At 29.9% G+C, this 20,197-nt stretch overlaps 3 protein-coding genes across 4 annotated transcripts in view; all 3 read right to left on the bottom strand.

Annotated features, from left to right (window-relative positions):
• Positions 1-50: 50 nt before the first annotated feature.
• LOC123294716 (zinc finger protein 510-like) lies at positions 51-3,163 on the bottom strand. The gene is made up of 5 exons (XM_044875841.1): positions 2,974-3,163; positions 2,461-2,892; positions 1,103-1,369; positions 525-698; positions 51-278 (listed from the first exon to the last, which is right to left on the bottom strand). The coding sequence occupies exons 1-5, from the start codon at positions 3,109-3,111 to the stop codon at positions 51-53; spliced, it is 1,239 nt and encodes a 412-aa protein (XP_044731776.1). The 5' UTR covers positions 3,112-3,163.
• A 1,515-nt stretch (positions 3,164-4,678) lies between these two features.
• The window catches only part of LOC123290981 (zinc finger protein OZF-like), a 30,418-nt gene continuing 14,899 nt past the window's right edge, over positions 4,679-20,197 (bottom strand). Inside the window, exons 1-3 of one of the 2 annotated variants that reach the window (XM_044871391.1) lie at positions 7,567-7,768; positions 6,067-6,531; positions 4,773-5,640 (exon numbers count right to left, since the gene is read on the bottom strand). In XM_044871391.1, the coding sequence (XP_044727326.1) occupies positions 4,813-5,640; positions 6,067-6,531; positions 7,567-7,692 (1,419 nt within the window). In that variant the 5' untranslated portion in view covers positions 7,693-7,768 and the 3' untranslated portion in view covers positions 4,773-4,812. Of the gene's footprint in view, positions 5,641-6,066; positions 6,532-7,566; positions 7,769-20,197 lie in introns of those variants that run through there. The other variant, XM_044871390.1, reaches the window with a different exon arrangement.
• LOC123291017 (zinc finger protein 16-like) lies at positions 8,822-10,207 on the bottom strand. Its single transcript, XM_044871438.1, has one exon. The coding sequence runs from the start codon at positions 10,127-10,129 to the stop codon at positions 9,293-9,295; it is 837 nt and encodes a 278-aa protein (XP_044727373.1). The 5' UTR covers positions 10,130-10,207; the 3' UTR covers positions 8,822-9,292.

The following is a 20,197-nucleotide window of genomic DNA, read 5'->3' on the forward strand; positions in this document are numbered from 1 at the left end:
GATAGAGTTCTCTGTGTAAAAAAAGCATGCGTACAAAACGTACACTGATACTACCGTATATTTAAATGTGCCTTTGCGATATGCCCTTTTAAATAATCTTCACGCCGATAAGCCTTATCACAACGATCACACACACAAGTCTTCTCACTTGAATGTACCATTAAATGCTTACGTAATTCACTAGGTGATCTGGTTGCATATCCACAAATATTACATAAATGATTACGTGCTGGTTGTTGATTCTCATGTACATATTTAATATGATTGGATAACGATAGCTGAAGTAAGAATGTTTTTGAACATATTTCGCATTTAATTTTTTCACGTTCATTATGAATCACCAAATGAATTTTTATATTTTTTTTCAATACTTATTTACCACAAATATGTCATGCTACATACAATTCTGTACGTTTATGTACTTCTTTAATATGACATTTTAGATCTCGTTTATCTTCGAATGATTTGTCGCATCGTGGGCATTGTAATAATTTTAATGAATTTCGTTTACATTTATGATATTTTAATTTATAAATATTTAAACAAACTATTCCACATTTATTACAAGTATGATTCAATTTATTGTGAGTTAATTCCTGATGCTCTTTTAAATGTAATGGATGGTAAAATTTTAAGTTACATTGATTACACTTTAACGCATTGGCTTTGTGTATACGATGCATATGTACACCCAATACCTACAACAGAATTTAATGCATTAAATATCACAAAATGTTTAAGCATTATATATAAGTTGTTCAAACTTAGAGACCGAGTGAAAAGAGTTAAGATGTATATGCTGCAGCCAATTAGCTTAATTAGCCGTTCAGTTAACATCTATGACTAAATGCCACCGTTCAGCTAACGGCCTGAATGATATTTATTCGTAACCAATGAGTATAAGATAGAAGAGAAGAACGTGTATGCGGGCACGAATGCCATCTGGTATTTGGGTCCTGTAAATACTATTGTATTTACAACAGAATTAGTACATGTTATTATTACAAATAATTGTAACAGCAAAAATACCTTAACTACAAACCATGTTTCATTATTATGGCGAATACAGTTCTATTATGTATGTCTAGAAAATAACACTTACCCATAATCTTTTAAATTCTTTATTACACTTCTCACAAATAAACGTTTTTGTGACATTGTCATCGCCTTTGATATCTTCGCATTTATGATATTTTAATCTATAAATATTTAGACAAACTATTCCACATTTATTACAAGTATGATTCAATTTATTGTGAGTTAATTCCTGATGCTCTTTTAAATGTAATGGATGGTAAAATTTTAATTTACATTGATTACACTTTAACGCTTTGACTTTGTGTATACGATGCATATGTACACCCAATACCTACAACAGAATTTAATGCATTAAATATCACAAAATGTTTAAGCATTATATATAAGTTGTTCAAACTTAGAGACCGAGTGAAAAGAGTTAAGATGTATATGCTGCAGCCAATTAGCTTAATTAGCCGTTCAGTTTACATCTTAGAATTTTTACTAAATGCCACCGTTCAGCTAACGGCCTGAATGATATTTATTCGTAACCAATGAGTATAGGATAGAAGGGTAGAATGTTTATGCGGGCACCAATGCCATCTGGTATTTGGGTCCTGCAAATACTATTGTATTTACAACAGAATTAGTACATGTTATTATTACAAATAATTGTAACAGTAAAAATTAACTCCAAACCATGTTTCTTCATTATGGCGAATACAGTTCTATCATGTATGTCTAGAAATAAACACTTACCCATAATCTTTTAAATTTTGTATTACACTTCTCACAAATAAACGTTTTTGTGACATTTTTTGTGTCATCGCCTTTGATATCTTCGCATTTATGATATTTTAATCTATAAATATTTAGACAAACTATTCCACATTTATTACAAGTATGATTCAATTTATTGTGAGTTAATTCCTTATGCTCTTTTAAATGTAATGGATGGTAAAATTTTATTTTACATTGATTACACTTTAACGCTTTGGCTTTGTGTATACGATTCATATGTACACCCAATACCTACAACAGAATTTAATGCATTAAATATCACAAAATGTTTAAGCATTATGTATAAGTTGTTCAAACTGAGAGACCGAGTGAAAAGAGTTAAGATGTATATGCTGCAGCCAAATAGCTTAATTAGCCGTTCAGTTAACATCTTAGACTTTTTACTAAATGCCACCGTTCAACTAACGGCCTGAATGATATTTATTCGTAACCAATGAGTATAAGATAGAAGAGAAGAACGTGTATGCGGGAACGAATGCCATCTGGTATTTGGGTCCTGTAAATACTATTGTATTTACAACAGAATTAGTACATGTTATTATTACAAATAACTGTAACAGCAAAAATACCTTAACTCCAAACTATGTTTCATTATTATGGCGAATACAGTTCTATCATGTATGTCTAGAAATAAACACTTACCCATAATCTTTTAAATTCTTTATTACACTTCTCACAAATAAACGTTTTTGTGACATTGTCATCGCCATTGATATCTTCGCATGTATCACTTTCCTCTTCGGAAGTAGTTCCTATTTGCATTTTATTCGATTCCAGTTTTTCTATATTTTTTATTTCTAACATATTGTCTTGTTCTGATTTTTTGGATTCCTCTTCAATGCGATCGATTTCTTCTTCTTTAATATCTATTAGAGAATAATCATGATCATAATCTTCAAATTCTTCATCTTTTACGTTGGCAAAATCATTTTCGTTATTAATTTTATTCTGCTCAATAATTTGTCGAAATGCATTGTCTGAGTTTTCACATAATTGTTTGAAATTAATGGTATTTTGTAATTGTAGAAAACAAGCGTGGCATATTTGTTTTGGTAAATCATCATTTTCCCAGATCTGTAAATTAAAATCATATTTATTGGGAAATCGTTTTTCTAATAACACCCGGTATATAATTAATTATACTATACTCATTACCTGTACAGAAGCACATGCTATTATCATATCAATTATTTTAAATGTAGTGATAGATAGAAATGTTTCGTCGAATTTCATACAAATACGACAAACATTTTCGAAATCAGTCATTACACATGTTTCCATTGCTTCAAACATTTCAAAAATTACCTTAAAATTAAGGTATTGATGGAGTCCGTTCTTATGAAACGATCGGTGGTCAGCGGTTAATTAGAATATTTTTTAAGTTAACAGAAAGAAATCATATTCGTAAATTTCTAAATAAAGTCGCCAAATTATGTAGATTTCGGAGAAAACCACAATCGATATTCAATTATATTTTTTCATCTATGTATAAAATGTAACATTTATTAAGCCCAACGCGAAAATGATATTTTTATTTCAAATAAAATATTAAGAAATGAGTATCTTCGACATTTACTAAAAAGCACAGATGGGCCTTTGAAGAAACTATTTTCGAAATTCCATTATCGAAGCAATACCAACAACTGAAATTTTTTTTCAAGCAATTTCATAAAAAATAAATACACATAATTTTTTTAACTAAATATGATTTTGTTATTTCATCTTACATTGTTTGCGGATGACACGAGTAGTCCCAAGAAATTTATGAGAAAATGTGTCTAACATGTAAATAAATTAGGGATGCATTTATAAAGCGGTGTAAAAGTCATGCACACATTTAAAATTGGAATCTCCTACGCTTACGCTTTAAGGTTGTTATATAGTGTCCATGGTTGTTATGATTCTATTGTCCCAAATTTTTGAGACAAGGCTATTGATTATCAAAATCAATATTATTATGATTATGGAATTGACTATCAAAATCCGATAGATTAACCCCATTATATTGGAATTGGAATCGCTATACGCAAGAATTTGTCAAAATATTAAAATTAATAGGGTATTATATATAAAACAGGCCTCAAGAACTGTATAGAGATATTTTTGAGGTGTAGCAATTTAAATGAATCGATCATCTGAATACTACAAATAAATATAATGAATTTATATTTATAAAAACTTTAATAATTTAATTTGTTATTTTAAGAGGTGTAATACGTATACAAAACAATATTATATTATAGACATTTATTAATAATAAAATATGAATATAACTAGTTTTCTAATAGGTTTCTCATTAAGAGTGTCCGAACTTAATAAATACACAAATAGGATATTGTCGTTAGTCAAAAATAAATCAAGAAATTTGAAAAAAGTTAAAATTTATGTAAAAATATACTTAATTATTCTGATTTCATAAAAGCACTTTTTTCTTTTAAAATATTAATATTAAAAATCGTAATTTTTAAACTGTATATCACGTGACCTAAAACGCGGGTATGCCCTGCTGTGATGTCATAGCGGTATGAGTCATAGACCATCAATTAGTTCAGTGTAGACATCTGGGTATAACATATCCATAGATAATAAGTATTTATATTTATTATAATCAGATATCTATGAATATATCTGTCAAAATTATTTGTGTTATTTCGTATAGTGATACCCATATTACGTCATCAAATTGGATGCCCGCGTTTTTGACAGTTTAAAATTTAATTTAAGTTTTTGGCAAGAAAGTGTGTGTATTTTTCCGAAATAAATTTTTGGTGGCTTTTTATTAGCAAAATCAACATTTTGAAGTACTTTTTCAAAAATAGTGGAATACCCTATTGTAAAAAGTTATTTCAATTTTGAATATGTGCATAAATTTTGCGCTACCCTGTCCTGTACATTTAATCCATTAATTTTTTTATTATCAAAAGAATTACAATAAAAATCCTTTAAGTTTATTTTTTCACTTTAGTACATATTACATAATTATTATCTAAATAATCAACTTTGTATTATATTTTCTTTTGAAGTATGTATTTTCATGTGAGTTTTCATTGCATCTTTTTGTACAAATCCTTTACCACACACTTCACATTTATGTGGTTTTTCACCGGTATGCCGTCGTACATGATGCGTTAGATTTCGTTTTGTAAAGAAAGCATGCGTACAAAATGTACACTGATACTTCCGTATATTTAAATGTGCCTGTGCGATATGCTGTTTTAAATGATCTGCACGCCGATACGCTTTATCACAACGATCACACGCATGAGGCTTCTCATTTGAATGTACCACTAAATGCTTACGTAATTTACTCGCTGTTATGGTTGCAAATCCACAAATATTACATAAATGATTACGTGGAGGTCGTTTTTTCTCGTGTACTTCTTTAATATGAACCGTTAACGATGAATTACGCACAAATGTTTTTGAACATATATTGCATGTAACTTTATTACGTTCTTGATGCGTTACTAAATGATCTGCTAGTCTTCGTTTCCGTATTAATTTACCACAAATATGACATGCTGTATAAATTTCTATATCTGGATGTTCGTCTCGATTATGGTTCTTTAGTTCCTGTTTATCTTTGAATTTTTTATCACATCGTTCGCAATAAAGTGATTCAAGTAAATGTGTTAATTTATGATCTTTTAATTTATAAATATTTTTAAATAATTTATTACATTTATTACATGTAAGATTGACTGGATCGTGTGCCATTTCCTTGTGCCCTTGTAAATGTAATGGATGGTAAAATTTTATTTCACATTTATCACATTTTAATGGTTTAGCTTTGTGTTTATTTTGCATATGTTTACCCAATACCTACAACAGAATTTATTGCAATAAATATTACAAAGTGTTTATACATTATGTATAAGTTTTTAAAACTGAAATGAAATCGAGTAGAAGAGAATTTAGATGTATATGTCGCAGCCAATTAGCTTAATTAGCCGTCCAGTTAACATTTTAGCCTTTTTACTAAACGTCGCCGTTGAACTAACTGACTGGATGACATTCAGCTGTCTGAATCGATCACTTTTAAACGTTAGAATTGAGTTTCGAATTTTAAATTATTTATAATTAAGTACAGATGAAACGAAAATGACTTTTAAATGAGCAAAGCTATAAAAACCTCGAAAAAACAGTTTTACCGTGAGAAACCTCACCAAATTGCTGAAAAAAACCCCAGTCGTGCACTAGAAATATTTATGTTCTCTTAAATTAAACAAACATCCGTCACATACTTACCCATAATTTTTGAAATTCTTTCTTACACTTGCCACATTTAAACCCGGGCGCGGTTTCAACATTTTCATTGTCTTCCTTCTTTTCGGGTTTAGTTGGTATTTTAATTCTATTCAATTTTGATTTGGTTTTTGAATGGGAGTCAATTTCATTGCGATCGACTTTAATTTTTTCAATTTTCGAAGTATTTTCATTTTTTGATGTATTTTCGTTTGTTATATTTTCAGGAGTATCTTCTTCTACTTTGACTTCTATTGGAAAATCATCATCGATGGGGTAGGAATCTTCAATCTCTTCCTTTTTTACTTTATCAAGATCATTTTGATTATTTGATAAATTCTTCTGTTTAATAATTTGACGAAATGTATTGTCTGAACTTTCACATAACTGTTTGAAATTGATGGTATTTTGTAATTGAAGAAAACAAGCGTGGCATATTTGATTTGGTAGATCATCATTTTCCCAAATCTATGAATAAGAAAAGTTAGTTGAAACCAGCTTTTAAAAAATCTTATACATAAATCTAAAGCACCTAAAATTTAATTTGAAGTGTTAGAATCTAATATTTTGAATTTAGACAAAAAAAAGTGTTTAGAAGTTGATTCGAGACACAATTTACAAAGAACAAGTTAAAACAAACAATTGACTGAGTTAATTGTTGAAATATCATGCATAGACAGTGTTGATGACTCTATCACATTACACATACATACATGCCACACATACATAACTTATATTCCCATAATAACAGACTATATAATTTACGCCTAATTTGCGCCCTCACGGGTAAACAGTGATATTTACGAAAAAATGTTTCAAACAAAAGTTGGTTATTTTTTTATAAGGAATATTTTTTACATTTAAACTTTTGTTCTATCTCTAACGGTTTACAAGATGGATCCTACGGACCCAAGACCCAATTGCCATATATTGCTCATTTACGAACTTGACCTCACTTTTTACGTCCTCAGTACGCTATAAAATTTTCAGCTTGATATCTCTTTTCGTTTTTGAGTAATCGTGATGACAGACGGACAGACGATAGACAGACAGACAGACAACCGGAAATGGAGTAATTAGGTGATTTTATGCACACCTATACCAAAATTTTTTACTTAGCATCAATATTTTTAAGCGTTACAAACTTGGGACTAAACTTAGTATACCTTGCATATTGACATATATGCATGTTATAAAAAGTATGTACTAATCTGGTTACAGATGGAAATAGTTGATACCAAAAAAGATAATCGACTAAGCAACGCTTAAAATTTGCCACCCTTTTTTAGTAAAAGCTTTAAAAACATACTTTTGGTTCTCAATCACAAACTCAAAAAATATGCATTGTAAGAAAATTTGCTGAAATACATCAAAATTACTTTGAAATTTTTTTCTATTATCCTTCCCCTAGTGCTTTAAAAATTGATCAAGTTACGGCCGTTGAAAATTTGAGAAAAAATTGTTTTTTACGTAAATACATGCCAAGATAAATATTTATATTACCTGTACAGAAGCACATGCTACTATCATATCAATTATTTTAAATGAAGAAATAGATAGAAATTTTTCATCGAATTTCATACAAATACGACAAACTTTCTCAAAATCAGTTACAGCAGATGTGTCCATTTTTAAAGCATTTCACGTATGAACCATAAAATTAGGGAATTTGTTTATGTTTCTTATATCGTAATATACTGGGTGAGTCTTTTTGAAGTAGTAATGGACTTGTTCAGTAGACATAGCCACTTTAATGCGCATTCGCTTATTTTGCTTTCTTTTTTTTTACATTATTATAATATTTAATATCTAGCAGAAAATTTGCTCGTTCGCTCATTAACAAATATTAAAAAAATAAGACTTCGCTTTTTTAATTAACTTTTCTGTTAGACACAAAATATTTTGGTTCGGCTGCATAACACCGAATGCACATAAACCGCCTATTTCTGTTTAAAGGCTACATGGGTTGAATATTTCCATTGAATTTTGAGAGAGTAACTCAAGAGGATTGCATAACTTGAGAAATTTTTTTCGGAATGAGAATTACTATTCCTCAGTTATTAAATGTAAAATATAATATGTAAACGTTTAAGAACATAATATTCGCGAGAAACTTCGAAAGCATGCTTTTCTAAAATAGCCGGTGTGTTTTTATATATTTTCAATTCATTATTAGCTTTTCCCTCTGAAGACTTTGGGGGAGGGGTTCGGGTACAAATCCAATTTATGAGGTTATGATCTAGAGTCAATCAAGAATTAAATATATTGATTTAGTTAATTGAATGTATTTTATAATTTATTTAATAATTTAAATACAAATATAGCAAAAAATTATGCTTTTGTATGTACTAATTTTTATTATGTTGATGATTTGCATCTAGATCATAACCTCATAAAATGAATTCGTACCCCCAAAATCTTCAGAGGAATAAGGCTAATTACCCTTATGGAGTACTATTTTCTCTACTTTGTCATTCAAGTCACAATCCGTAATATCAAGTCAACCCCTTATAAACATAATTTCTTATTTCAAAATACAAAATTTTTGTGTAACATGAATCGTTCCCTAATTTTTCATCTGGGTCTAAAGTCTCCACTCTCCACTGCACTGAGTTCCCAATAATCAAACAAAAGAAACCATTTGTCTGTCTACCACGACTTACTAAGTTTTCTTTTAATTTTTTGTAGCTACATGACACGTTAATGAAAACTTAAGTAATAAATAAAGGTAATTTTTGTGAAATCAATTATTCTCTGTGACTTCCTTGACAACAATCTGTCATCCGAAGGCGACACGTCTCCGGGTAAGTGATTCAATTTTAAGCTGTATGATTAAGTCGAGGGCAGATTCATGCATAACGCATACAAGCACTACAAGTGGGATCATCAGATATTCCCATGTTATGAAGGTGTTAGTTACCCTTCTCAACTGTGGTTATTTATAGTTTGGTCTGTCGCATGCCCTGCGCAAAGTCTCAGTAATCAAAATGAGCTTGTGTAGCCATTTCTTAATTCGGTAAATTATGGAGCATCTAGCTATGGTAATGACAGTTTCGGATGAAAGGGGGCATTTGAAACAACCCCTTTCCTACAATGTAATGTAATGTACTATCGGCAGTGACTAGCGCTTACTTACTGCGGCGTTATGTAATATACCCGAACAATTTTAATCTCCATGCGCTCTTGTTTTTAAAAAATTATATTACAACGCTGCTATATAAACTTAGCTTTACGTAAGACTATCACTTAAGTTTGTATGTAATTTTGCATGAATTTTTAATGCAGTTTTTTGGACAAAAACTTTGCCACACACATCACATTTATGAGAGTTTCCGCCGATATGTTTTTGTACATGATTCACTAAAGTTCTTTTTTCATGAAAAGCTTGTGGACATAAAGTACATTGATACTTTCGTTGATTTAAATGCGCGTGTGAGATATGTTCTTTTAAATGATCTGCACGTCGATACTTTTTATCACAACGCTCACAAGCGTACGGACGTTCATTTGAGTGTGTTAACAAATGTCTTCGTAAATCAGGCTTTTGTGTAAATGCTTTACCGCATACTTCACATTTATGTGGTTTTTCACCCATATGGCGTCGTTCATGTTGAACTAAAGTTTTTTTTTGATGGAAAACTTGTGGACAAAATGTACATTGAAACTTTCTTTGATTTATATGTACATGTAAGATATGTTCTTTTAAATTTTCTGGACGTCGATACGTTTTTTCACAACGGTCACATGCGTACGGTCGTTCGTTGGAATGTAATATCAAATGTCTACGTAAATCAGCCGCAGTACGCGTTGCATTTCCACAAATATTACATAAATGATTACGTTCTGGTATTTTATTCTCGTGTGCTTGTTTAATATGATTTTTTAACGTTTTTTGATGCATGAATGTCTTTGAACAGATATCACATGTAACTTTTTCACGTTCTGTATGAATTACCATATGACTTCCTAGATTTTTTTTCGTTACTGATTTACCGCAAATATGACATGTTACAATTTTTTTGGTTTTTTTGCGTAATTGCAATTCCGATCTATCTTTGCTTTTCATTTGCAATTCGTTTGTCTCCGATTTATTAGAATCATTTTCATTGTGATCAATTCTAAGTTTTACATTTTCTTTTATGATTTTATCTGGAATATCTTCTTCTTTGATATCTATCACAGAATTATCATTTGTATAATCTTCGATTTCTTCATCTTTTATGTTATTGAAATCATCTTGGTTACTCGATAAATTAATTTTATTTTGCTGAATTATTTGTCGAAATGCTTTGTCTGAATTCTCACATAATTGTTTGAAATTAATGGTATTTTGTAATTGAAGAAAACAAACGTTACATATTTGATTTGGTAAATCATCATTTTCCCAAATCTATGAATGAGAAAAGTTAGTTGAAACCAGCTTTTAGAAAATCTTTTAACTAAATCTAAAGCGCCTATTAACTTAATTTGAATTTACGACCTTTTTTGATTTTTCTAAATTAAATCATTTTAAAATGTTAGAGCGAATTTAGACGCAAAAAGTGTTAAATTAATTAATTTTCCGAAGTGTTTATTTCCACTCGCCACGGATGTGCCTATAATTTACATAAGTAATATATAATATATCCGTGCCTATAATTTCAGACACGTTTACCCATGGGTATAGGTACAGTTTGATTCACGGATTGAGAATTTTCTCTCGCGTGGTCTTACCCTGTGAACCACGGGTTGGCCATGACTTTCATGGGATCGAGCACAGATCTACCCGTTTTTTAGCCCTTGCGTTCACCTGAAGAGGCGTCGACCCTGTGATAATTAAAAGCACGGATATCCGTGGCGGATGCCAATAGCAGTAGTCTTATTTTTTCCTTTTTCATACGTTTCCTGAACTTTGAATTTGTGATGTCTGTTTCACCCAACAAACGCAATCCATAGTGCCATATTCTCTATTGAATACATATTTATCTGATGTGTACATGCACAATAGAATCAGCGTGTGGCGTGAGCAAACTGTATTCAAATATTCATATTACCTGTACAGAAGCACATTCTATTATCATTTCAATTATTTTAAATGAGGTAATTGTTAGAAATTTTATATTAAATTTCATACAAATACGACAAACTTTGTCGAAATCATCCACTGTATGCGTGTCCATTCTTCAAACATTTTAATAAAAAAGCCCCGGATGCTAAATGTGTAGTAGTAACTCGAGCGTTATCGAGATCTTTTAGATTTGTTTGCCATTATTTTAAGAAAAAAAGGTTCTATAAATCTTTTCAATTTAGCGATGGGGAAAGGACTTATAGGCCTTAGAAAATGTAATAAAAACAGACTCTTCGCGTAATTCGAGCGTGTCAGATATTGAGATATTGAAACTAGTATCTCTGATAACGGAAATATATTAATCTGACGATTTGGGCGGTGGGGGGTAGAAAAGATCATAGAGGACGTTAAGTGGACCCCAAGAAAGCTCCCATACCTTAGACTGTCGATTTGGAGGTAACGCAAGCTCATGATACATTTTTAAAAATTATTTTTTTTAAAAATTGATATGTATATATATAGTAATTAAAGAAAATGATAAAATTTGAGACGCTTTATCACGGAAACTATTGGGTCTACAGAGACAATTCTTATCTCATATTGTAACAAATTTAGTCTATTTCTTTTGAAAAACATCCTGAAAAGGTACTATCAAAAACTAGGTCTTCACAGTTATAATCGCCAAAATCTGAAGAAAAAAAACGAAATAATCAGTTTTTTCGATTTTTGACAAAGTTACGCTCGGAGCTTGAGGTCACAAACTTGGATTATTCATTAGGCCCACACCATAATCAAGGGTGCGGAAAATCAGAACTACCGGATTTGACGCAGACTGTAATGTATAAAGTTACTAGGCTAATATTGCTGAGATCTACTTTTATTCGCCAAATATTATCAATTTTTTCCTGCTTGAGAGGTCAAAAATAGAAAATTAGTTTTAATTTCTATTGATTATATGCCCGGAATTAGTTTAATTTTGATTTAATGTATGTTTAAAATATTTCGTTTAAATGTAAAAATCCACTTTTGTTGACAATCAATTTTTAGTTAATACGAATATTTGTAACATGAATACATGTGTTGTGACTGATTTTCAAAAAGTTTGTCGTATTTGTATGAAATTCGATAAAACATTCTTATCAATTACTTCATTTAAAATAATTGATATGATAATAGATTGTGCTTCAGTACAGGTAATATAAACATTTAAATATAATTCATTTACTACTAAAACACAGTATTACAGAGAGTTTAGGAAATGCCATACAAAATTTCAGAGAATTTGTCTCAGCAAATAAATTATGATCATGATCACTGAAGATTAAAAATAATGTATATACCAAAATAATAAATAATAATATACAAAATTAAATATAATATAAATTTAAAAATTATTTGAGCTAATTACAATGTACTAAGCAGATTTGTTTATTCAACCATATTTTTTATGGCAAAAATTGAAAACCTTTTTGCCTATTTGTAAAAATTATTTTTTGAATAGTTTAATAATTACAAAAAATATTTATTTTGATTTCTAAATTATGCAGTCATTGCTATAAAAAAATTTGTAATTAATGTAAATAGAAGATTTTAAAGTTAATTTTTCCAATTATAGATTTTTAGAACGAAGTTCCTTAACGCGGCTTGTCATGGTGAAAAAACTGGCAAAATTCATAATGGTGTGAGATATGCTTTGTGTGTGTGTGTGTGTGTGTGTCATATCCACGGCAACCACGATATGTTCACTTTACTTTCACAACTAACTATTTACATCCACAACTAGTTATGTGCATAACTAGTTGTGGATGTAAAGGAACTTCGTTCCTAAAGGGGGTCCTACGACCGCAATCTTTTTATTTAATTTTCTTACTCACAGATTTGGGAAAATGATGACCTACCAAATCAAATATGCCAGTCTTGTCTTCTTAAATTGCAAAATACCGTTAGTTTCAAACAATTATGTCAAAATTCAGACAATAAATTTCGTCAAATTATTAAACAAAATAAATTTAATTTATCGAATAATCAAAATAATCTTGATAACGTGAAGGATGAAGAATTTGATGAATATATTGATGATACTACTTTCATAGATATCAAAGAAGAAGATATTTACGAAAATATAAAAAATGAAAATACTTTGGAAAATGTAACCATTAAAATTGCTCATAATGAAAATGATTCAGAAAAATTAGAAACAAATAAACTGGAATTAAACCAAATTTCTAAATCTGAAGAGGAAAATGATATTTGTGAAGATATTCAAGATGACGAAGATGTCACAGAAACTTTCAATTGTGATAAGTGTAATAAAGAATTTAAAAAAGCGTGGGTAAGTATTTGACGATTATACAAATGTAAGCAGTTTAAGAAATGATAGTCAACTCAGTATCTACAGTGAAAAGGGCATTTGAGACGGCTCCTCTCAAACCAACGAGTCCGCTGATTCATTGCCTTTAACACCAGAGTGGTCCGGTACCCAACTCATTCTGACTGTTTTTTTCTGTGCCAGGAGGTTCAGTTCCTCGAAGCATTCTTAGACTATCCTTGATGGAATTCATAGACTATATAACTTCTGATAAATAAATTTATTTTAGGTATTGAGTCAACATATGCATAGTAAACACAGAGCGAAAGCGTTAAAATGTGATAAATGTAAGTTAAAAAGTTATCATCCAATCCATTTAAAGGAGCATAAAGAATTGATGCACAATCCATTGAATCTGACATGCACTAAATGCAACAAAGTAGTAAAAAATATTTATAAATTAAAATATCATAAATGTAAACAAAATTCATTAAAATTATTACAATGTCCACGATGCGACAAATCCTTCGAAGACAAACGAGATCTAAAATGTCATATTAAAGAAGCACATAAATGTACAGAATTGTATGTAGCATGCCATATTTGTGGTAAATCAGTATTGAAAACAAATATAAAACTTCATTTGGTGGTCCACAATGAACGTGAAAAAATTAAATGCGAAATATGTTCAAAAACATTTTTTCAGCAATCATTATCCAATCATATTAAATATATGCATGAGAATCAACCACCAGCACGTAATCATTTATGTAATATTTGTGGACATGCAGCACGTTCAAGGGCTGATTTAAGTAAACATTTAAGAACTCATTCAACCGAACGACCGTATGCATGTGATCAATGTGATAAAACATATAAGATTTTAAATCATTTAAGAGAACATATCAGACATGTACATTTAAATCAAAGAAAACATCAGTGTAGATTTTGTCCACAAGCCTTTTATGAACGGAGAATTTTGGTGAATCATGAACGACGTCATACCGGTGAAAAACCACATAAATGCGAAGTGTGCGATAAAAGATTTACACAAAAAGTTGCTTTGAGAGTTCATATGAAAACACACACAAACACAAGCGAGAATTTTATACAAAGCTAATTGTTTGTTTAGCTTTAGATGGTAGCAGGTCCGTGCACAGGAATCAACCAAGTGGGAGGGGTTCAAACTTTTGTTCATCATGTTAGGTCATAAAGTCAATAAAAATATGAAACGATTTTTTCGAGTAAAATAACATTTTATTATGTTAAAAATGTAATATTCAGAATCTATTTTTCAATAAGTTAATTCTGCGAGATACAGAAAAAAACTTTTCCAAAACTCTGTGTTTATCGACCTCTACATCGCGATGTACATTGTTGAGCGAGGCTAAACCATTTAGTCGATCTTCAGACATTATCGATCTAAATTATGTTTTGAGAAGACGCAAAGTTGAAAACGAGCAGTCATTCCTCGCTGTTGTCACAGGTAAAACTGTCAGAACGGGAACCATTTGGTAGACATTTGAAAACGCATCTTAATTGCAAATATTGAGTGCTTCGGGTGAATTTATGACATCCTGCCCGGCAATGCGTTTTTTCCTCTGATTGATATTCTTATGATATTAATTTTAACAACATCTCTATTTTACTCACACATTTGTTTTCAATAATTTCAATGCGTGGTTTTTTACACAAAAAGTGACGAATATTCATGGTCAACAGTCTCAAGATCAAAAAGTCAATTGTGTTTTATTTGCGCATGATCAGTGGCATGCAAAATCATACGTGAGTAGACCTAACTTGGATTTTGGAACAGACCAAATGATACAAAATGGTGGAAAAGGCGCTCGAAAATTGAAAAGTGCGTCAGATCTAGAAAATTGACTGTGTTAAAACAAAATTAACAACGAAATGTTAATTTTCGAGGTATTTTCACTTTAAGACAATAAGTAGTTAGGAATATATTGTTAGTTCAAATGTATGTTGCGAGATTCTCTATGGGGGAGACGTTGACCTCCAAAATACTCCCTTCCCGTCCGTACGGGCTTGGATGATAAAATTTAATAAATATTCGTTGAGAACAGAACCGAATTTTGTTTACCGATGTCATCAAAGACTATTTATTATATATATGTATGATAGACAAATTTTATGTACTTTTAATTGTTTTAAAATTAAAGGCATTTATGAAAAAAGACAACCTCTCTCGTTCTTCGCCACTCTCAATAACATATTTTTTTCAATCCAAGCCACCAAAAATAGGCTAACACATGTAACCTCAATTTATGTTAACCCGATCCTACTAAGGTAAGTAATCTCAATAATTGCAGAGTGGCATCTTCATAGGCACTGGAATAAAATAGTACAAAACTGGATAAAATAGTACAAAAATTGTCCCCCAATAGCTTGGTATCGCCTCAATAATTTCATTCTAACAACCAACATGGGCGTCTAAATTTATCATGATCGACTGTATATTTAGTATATTTCCTTAATTATTATTATTAACTAGCAGTTACCTACCCACTTCGCTGTATAACTTCAATTTTAAATACAAATAAGTACTTAAAATATGACGAAGTTTCATATAAAATTTCATCCCCTATTTTATTCTCTGAAAGAATGAATTTTCATAAAAAATTGATACAGTAAACGTTTGTCTCCAACTATGGGCACAAAGATCAATTTTTACATTTCTAACTTCAAAATTGACCAAATTTCATACAAACATTCAACCATCATTTTAACTTCTTAGGGAATGAATTTCCAAAAAAAAATCCTTCTTAGTGCAAAGTTAAGACATTTAAGGAACGTTTGTGGAAAATTTCATGCTTCTAGATCCAGCGGTTTCAGTTGTGCGTTGATCGATCAGTCAGTCAGTTTCTTATTTTGCATGTATAGACATAAAAAATCGCAATATTACAAAAATTACTTTAATCTACGTTTGTTAGCCAAATATTATCAATTCTTTTCTTTTTGAAAGGCCCAAATTACAAAATTAGGTTTAATTTCTATTGATTGTATGCCCAGAATTATTTTAATTTTGAATGAATCTATGTTAAAACGCAACAATCCACATTCGTTAACAATTCATCAATTTTTAGTTAACACGTAAAACGATTTGAAAAATGAATGTATGTGTTGTGTCTGATTTTGAGAAAGTTTGTCGTATTTGTATGAAATTCGATAAAACATTCTTATTAATTACTTCATTTAAAATAATTGATATGATAATAGAATGTGCTTCAGTACAGGTAATATAAACATTTAAAAATAAGCCATTGCCTAATATTTGGCGCTAAAACACAATATTACAGAGTGTTCAGGAAATGTCATATAAAATTTCAGATAAATTGACTAAGTAAATAAATTATGATCACTGAAGATGAAAAATAATCCTAGTAAATTCTAAGATTACACCAAAATATTCTGATAATTGAAGTTATAATCTATTTAAATCAAAGTTTTTTGATATTACTATAAAAGCAGTCATTACTATAAAAAATTTATAATTCATGTAATTAGAAGATTTAAAAGATATTTTTTCCAATTATAGATTTGGGAAAATGATGATCTACCAAAACAAATATGCCAGTCTTGTTTTCTACAATTGCAAAATACCGTTAGTTTCAAACAATTATGTCAAAATTCAGACAATACATTTCGACAAATTATTAAACAAAATAAAATTAATCTATCGAATAATGAAAATAATCTTGATAACGTGAAGGATGAAGAATTTGATGATTATATTGATGATACTACTTTCATAGATATCAAAGAAGAAGATATTTACGAAAATTTTAAAAATGAAAATACTTTGGAAAATGTAACCATTGAAATTGCTCATAATGAAAATGATTCAGAAAAATTAGAAACGAACAAACCGGAATTAAATCAAATACAAATTTTTAAATCTGAAGAGGAAAATGATATTTGTGAAGATATTCAAGATGATGAAAATGCCACAGAAACTTTAAACTGTGATAAGTGTAATAAAGAATTTAAAAAAACTTGGGTAAGTATTTGGCAATCATACAAATTTAAACTCATTAAGCAATAATAGTCAACTCAGTATCTACAGTTTTAGAGTCAAAATTAAAAATAAATTATATGAATTCTATTGTTTCTTATATTTCTGTCAATACATAAGGAGGCGATTTAAATATATATATTTTCAATTTAGTTTATAGAGCAGGGGTGGCGAATCTTATCAACGTGCCATTTTTTTACAGAAATGTTTAATGATAAGACATAGCTTCTTCAAATAATTTTGACTTCCCGGTACCCAGATCAGTCTGCTTGTGTTATTCATTAGCCAGGCGGTTCAGATCCCCGAAACATTCAAAGGTTATCCTCGCTTGGAATCTTGACATCTCCAGAGTCCGAATTGGGGCCCGGGAAACTGAGAAGATTCTGATATATGACTGCTTGAACTAAGATAAAATTATATTACTCCTAATAAATAAAATTATTTTAGGGATTGAGTCAACATATGCATAGTAAACACAGAGCGAAAGCGTTAAAATGTGATAAATGTAAGGTAAAAAGTTATCATCCAATCCATTTAAAGAAGCATAAAGAATTGATGCACAATCCATTGAATCTGACATGCACTAAATGCAACAAAGTAGTAAAAAATATTTATAAATTAAAATATCATAAATGTAAACAAAATTCATTAAAATTATTACAATGTCCACGATGCGACAAATCATTCGAAGACAAACGAGATCTAAAATGTCATATTAAAGAAGCACATAAATGTACAGAATTGTATGTAGCATGCCATATTTGTGGTAAATCAGTATTGAAAACAAATATAAAACTTCATTTGGTGATCCATAAAGAACGTAAAAAAATTAAATGCGAAATATGTTCAAAAACATTCTTGCGTCAGCAAACATTATCCAATCATATTAAATATATACATGAGAATCAACCACCAGCACGTAATCATTTATGTAATATTTGTGGACATGCAGCCCGTTCAAGGGCCGATTTAAGTAAACATTTAAGAAGTCATTCAACTGAACGACCGGAAGCATGTGATCAATGTGATAAAACATATAAGACTGCAGAAAGATTAAAAACCCATATTAAACGTGTACATTTAAATCAAAGAAAACATCAATGTAGATTTTGTCCAGAAGCCTTTTATGAACGGGCAATTTTGATTAATCATGAACGCCGTCATACGGGTGAAAAACCATATAAATGTGAAGTGTGCGGTAAAAGATTTATTCAAAAAATAGCATTAAAAATTCATTCAAAAACACATACAAATTCAAGCGAGAATTTTATGTAAAACTAAATTTAAATGGCAGAAAAATTAAATAATAATTTTTTATAAATTTAAATATTTTTGTAAATGAAATTATAAAGACTATTAGTTTCTAATTTATAGTTATAATAATAATAATAATTCGATTTATTAAAAAACATTTTTCTTTTTTGACGATAAATATCAATTTTTTACAGACTTCTAATGTTTTTCATTTTTAGACGAGAAATAGCAATTTCCTACAGACTTCAAATTTTCCGAATATCCGTATCTGTTTTGGGTATATGTAGCTTTTGGTCCAAAGAGGAAGAATTTTTTGGACTAGAGTGGAGTACATCAGGTTTTGCCCTAAAAATTTCATAAAAAACGTTATTCTGGCACATTTTTAACCAGCTAAATGCATGAGAAGTTCAGGTTCAGGGGATTGCAGGTTTGCTTATCCTTGGCCCCTTTGCTATGACCATAGCAAACTTATTCCCTCAACACAAATAAAAGATCCTTACTTCTCTCTACATTGTAGAATTTTTGCACAAATCTATTCATGTAACCGAGAAAGGATAAATGGCCTTATTTTCAAAAATATTTGTGCCCAATTTAAGAAATTTTTAACAGTTCTGGGAGGTTTTAAAGCTATTATTTTTATTACAGCAGGTCAGATGATATATTTTAACAAAATACATGAACACAGCCCACAGAAATTCTCATCTTAATTTGAATAATGAAGAGTACATTTTTCAATACCAAAATAAATAATATTTTTTAAACCCGAATATTTTTAAAAAGTTTTAATTGATTTAGACCAAAAATTGATTTAATTTGAATATGAAACATTTTCTGTTTTAAATCTGGGAAACAACATTCATGAACCCCTACTTTTGGGTTAATGCCTGAAAAATGGATTCATTTGAAATGGAGAACTTCGACAAAGTTTGTCGTATTTGTATGAAATTGGAAAAAAACATTACCATCAATTACTTCATTTAAAATAATTGATATGATAATAACGTGCGCTTCTGTACAGGTAACATTAAAAAATATAATATAAGAACGTAACACCGTCTGATGGTACTTTTGAAAATGTTCTAACTGGCAATGGCAACAGAGAGTGAGAATCTTGTATCCAAGTTGATTGAGAAGGATAATAAATGGCGGATCATGATTATTAATGCGCATGTCTTAATACACAATACAATATCCTGTCGCGTTTTTAAAACATAATAATAGTCATTTAATAAATATTATTTAATAATTAAACTTTTACTAAGCTGTGATACATGTCTACTTTAAAATATTCCTTGCAAATAAAACAATATCAAACCATTTTTTAGAACTTTTACACAAAATTAACTAAACAAACAGTAACTATTGAAGCAGCTGACTTCCGTCAATACGATCATGCGCATTGAATACTATGCCCTGGTATTGTGTTTCTCTATTAGCTTTTTGAATATTTGAATTGGTGTCTTTGTTAATCTTCTCTGTGAAGCAAAAATGT

This window comes from Chrysoperla carnea, chromosome 1 (genome assembly GCF_905475395.1).
Source record: "Chrysoperla carnea chromosome 1, inChrCarn1.1, whole genome shotgun sequence".
Taxonomy (NCBI): Eukaryota; Metazoa; Arthropoda; class Insecta; order Neuroptera; family Chrysopidae; genus Chrysoperla; species Chrysoperla carnea.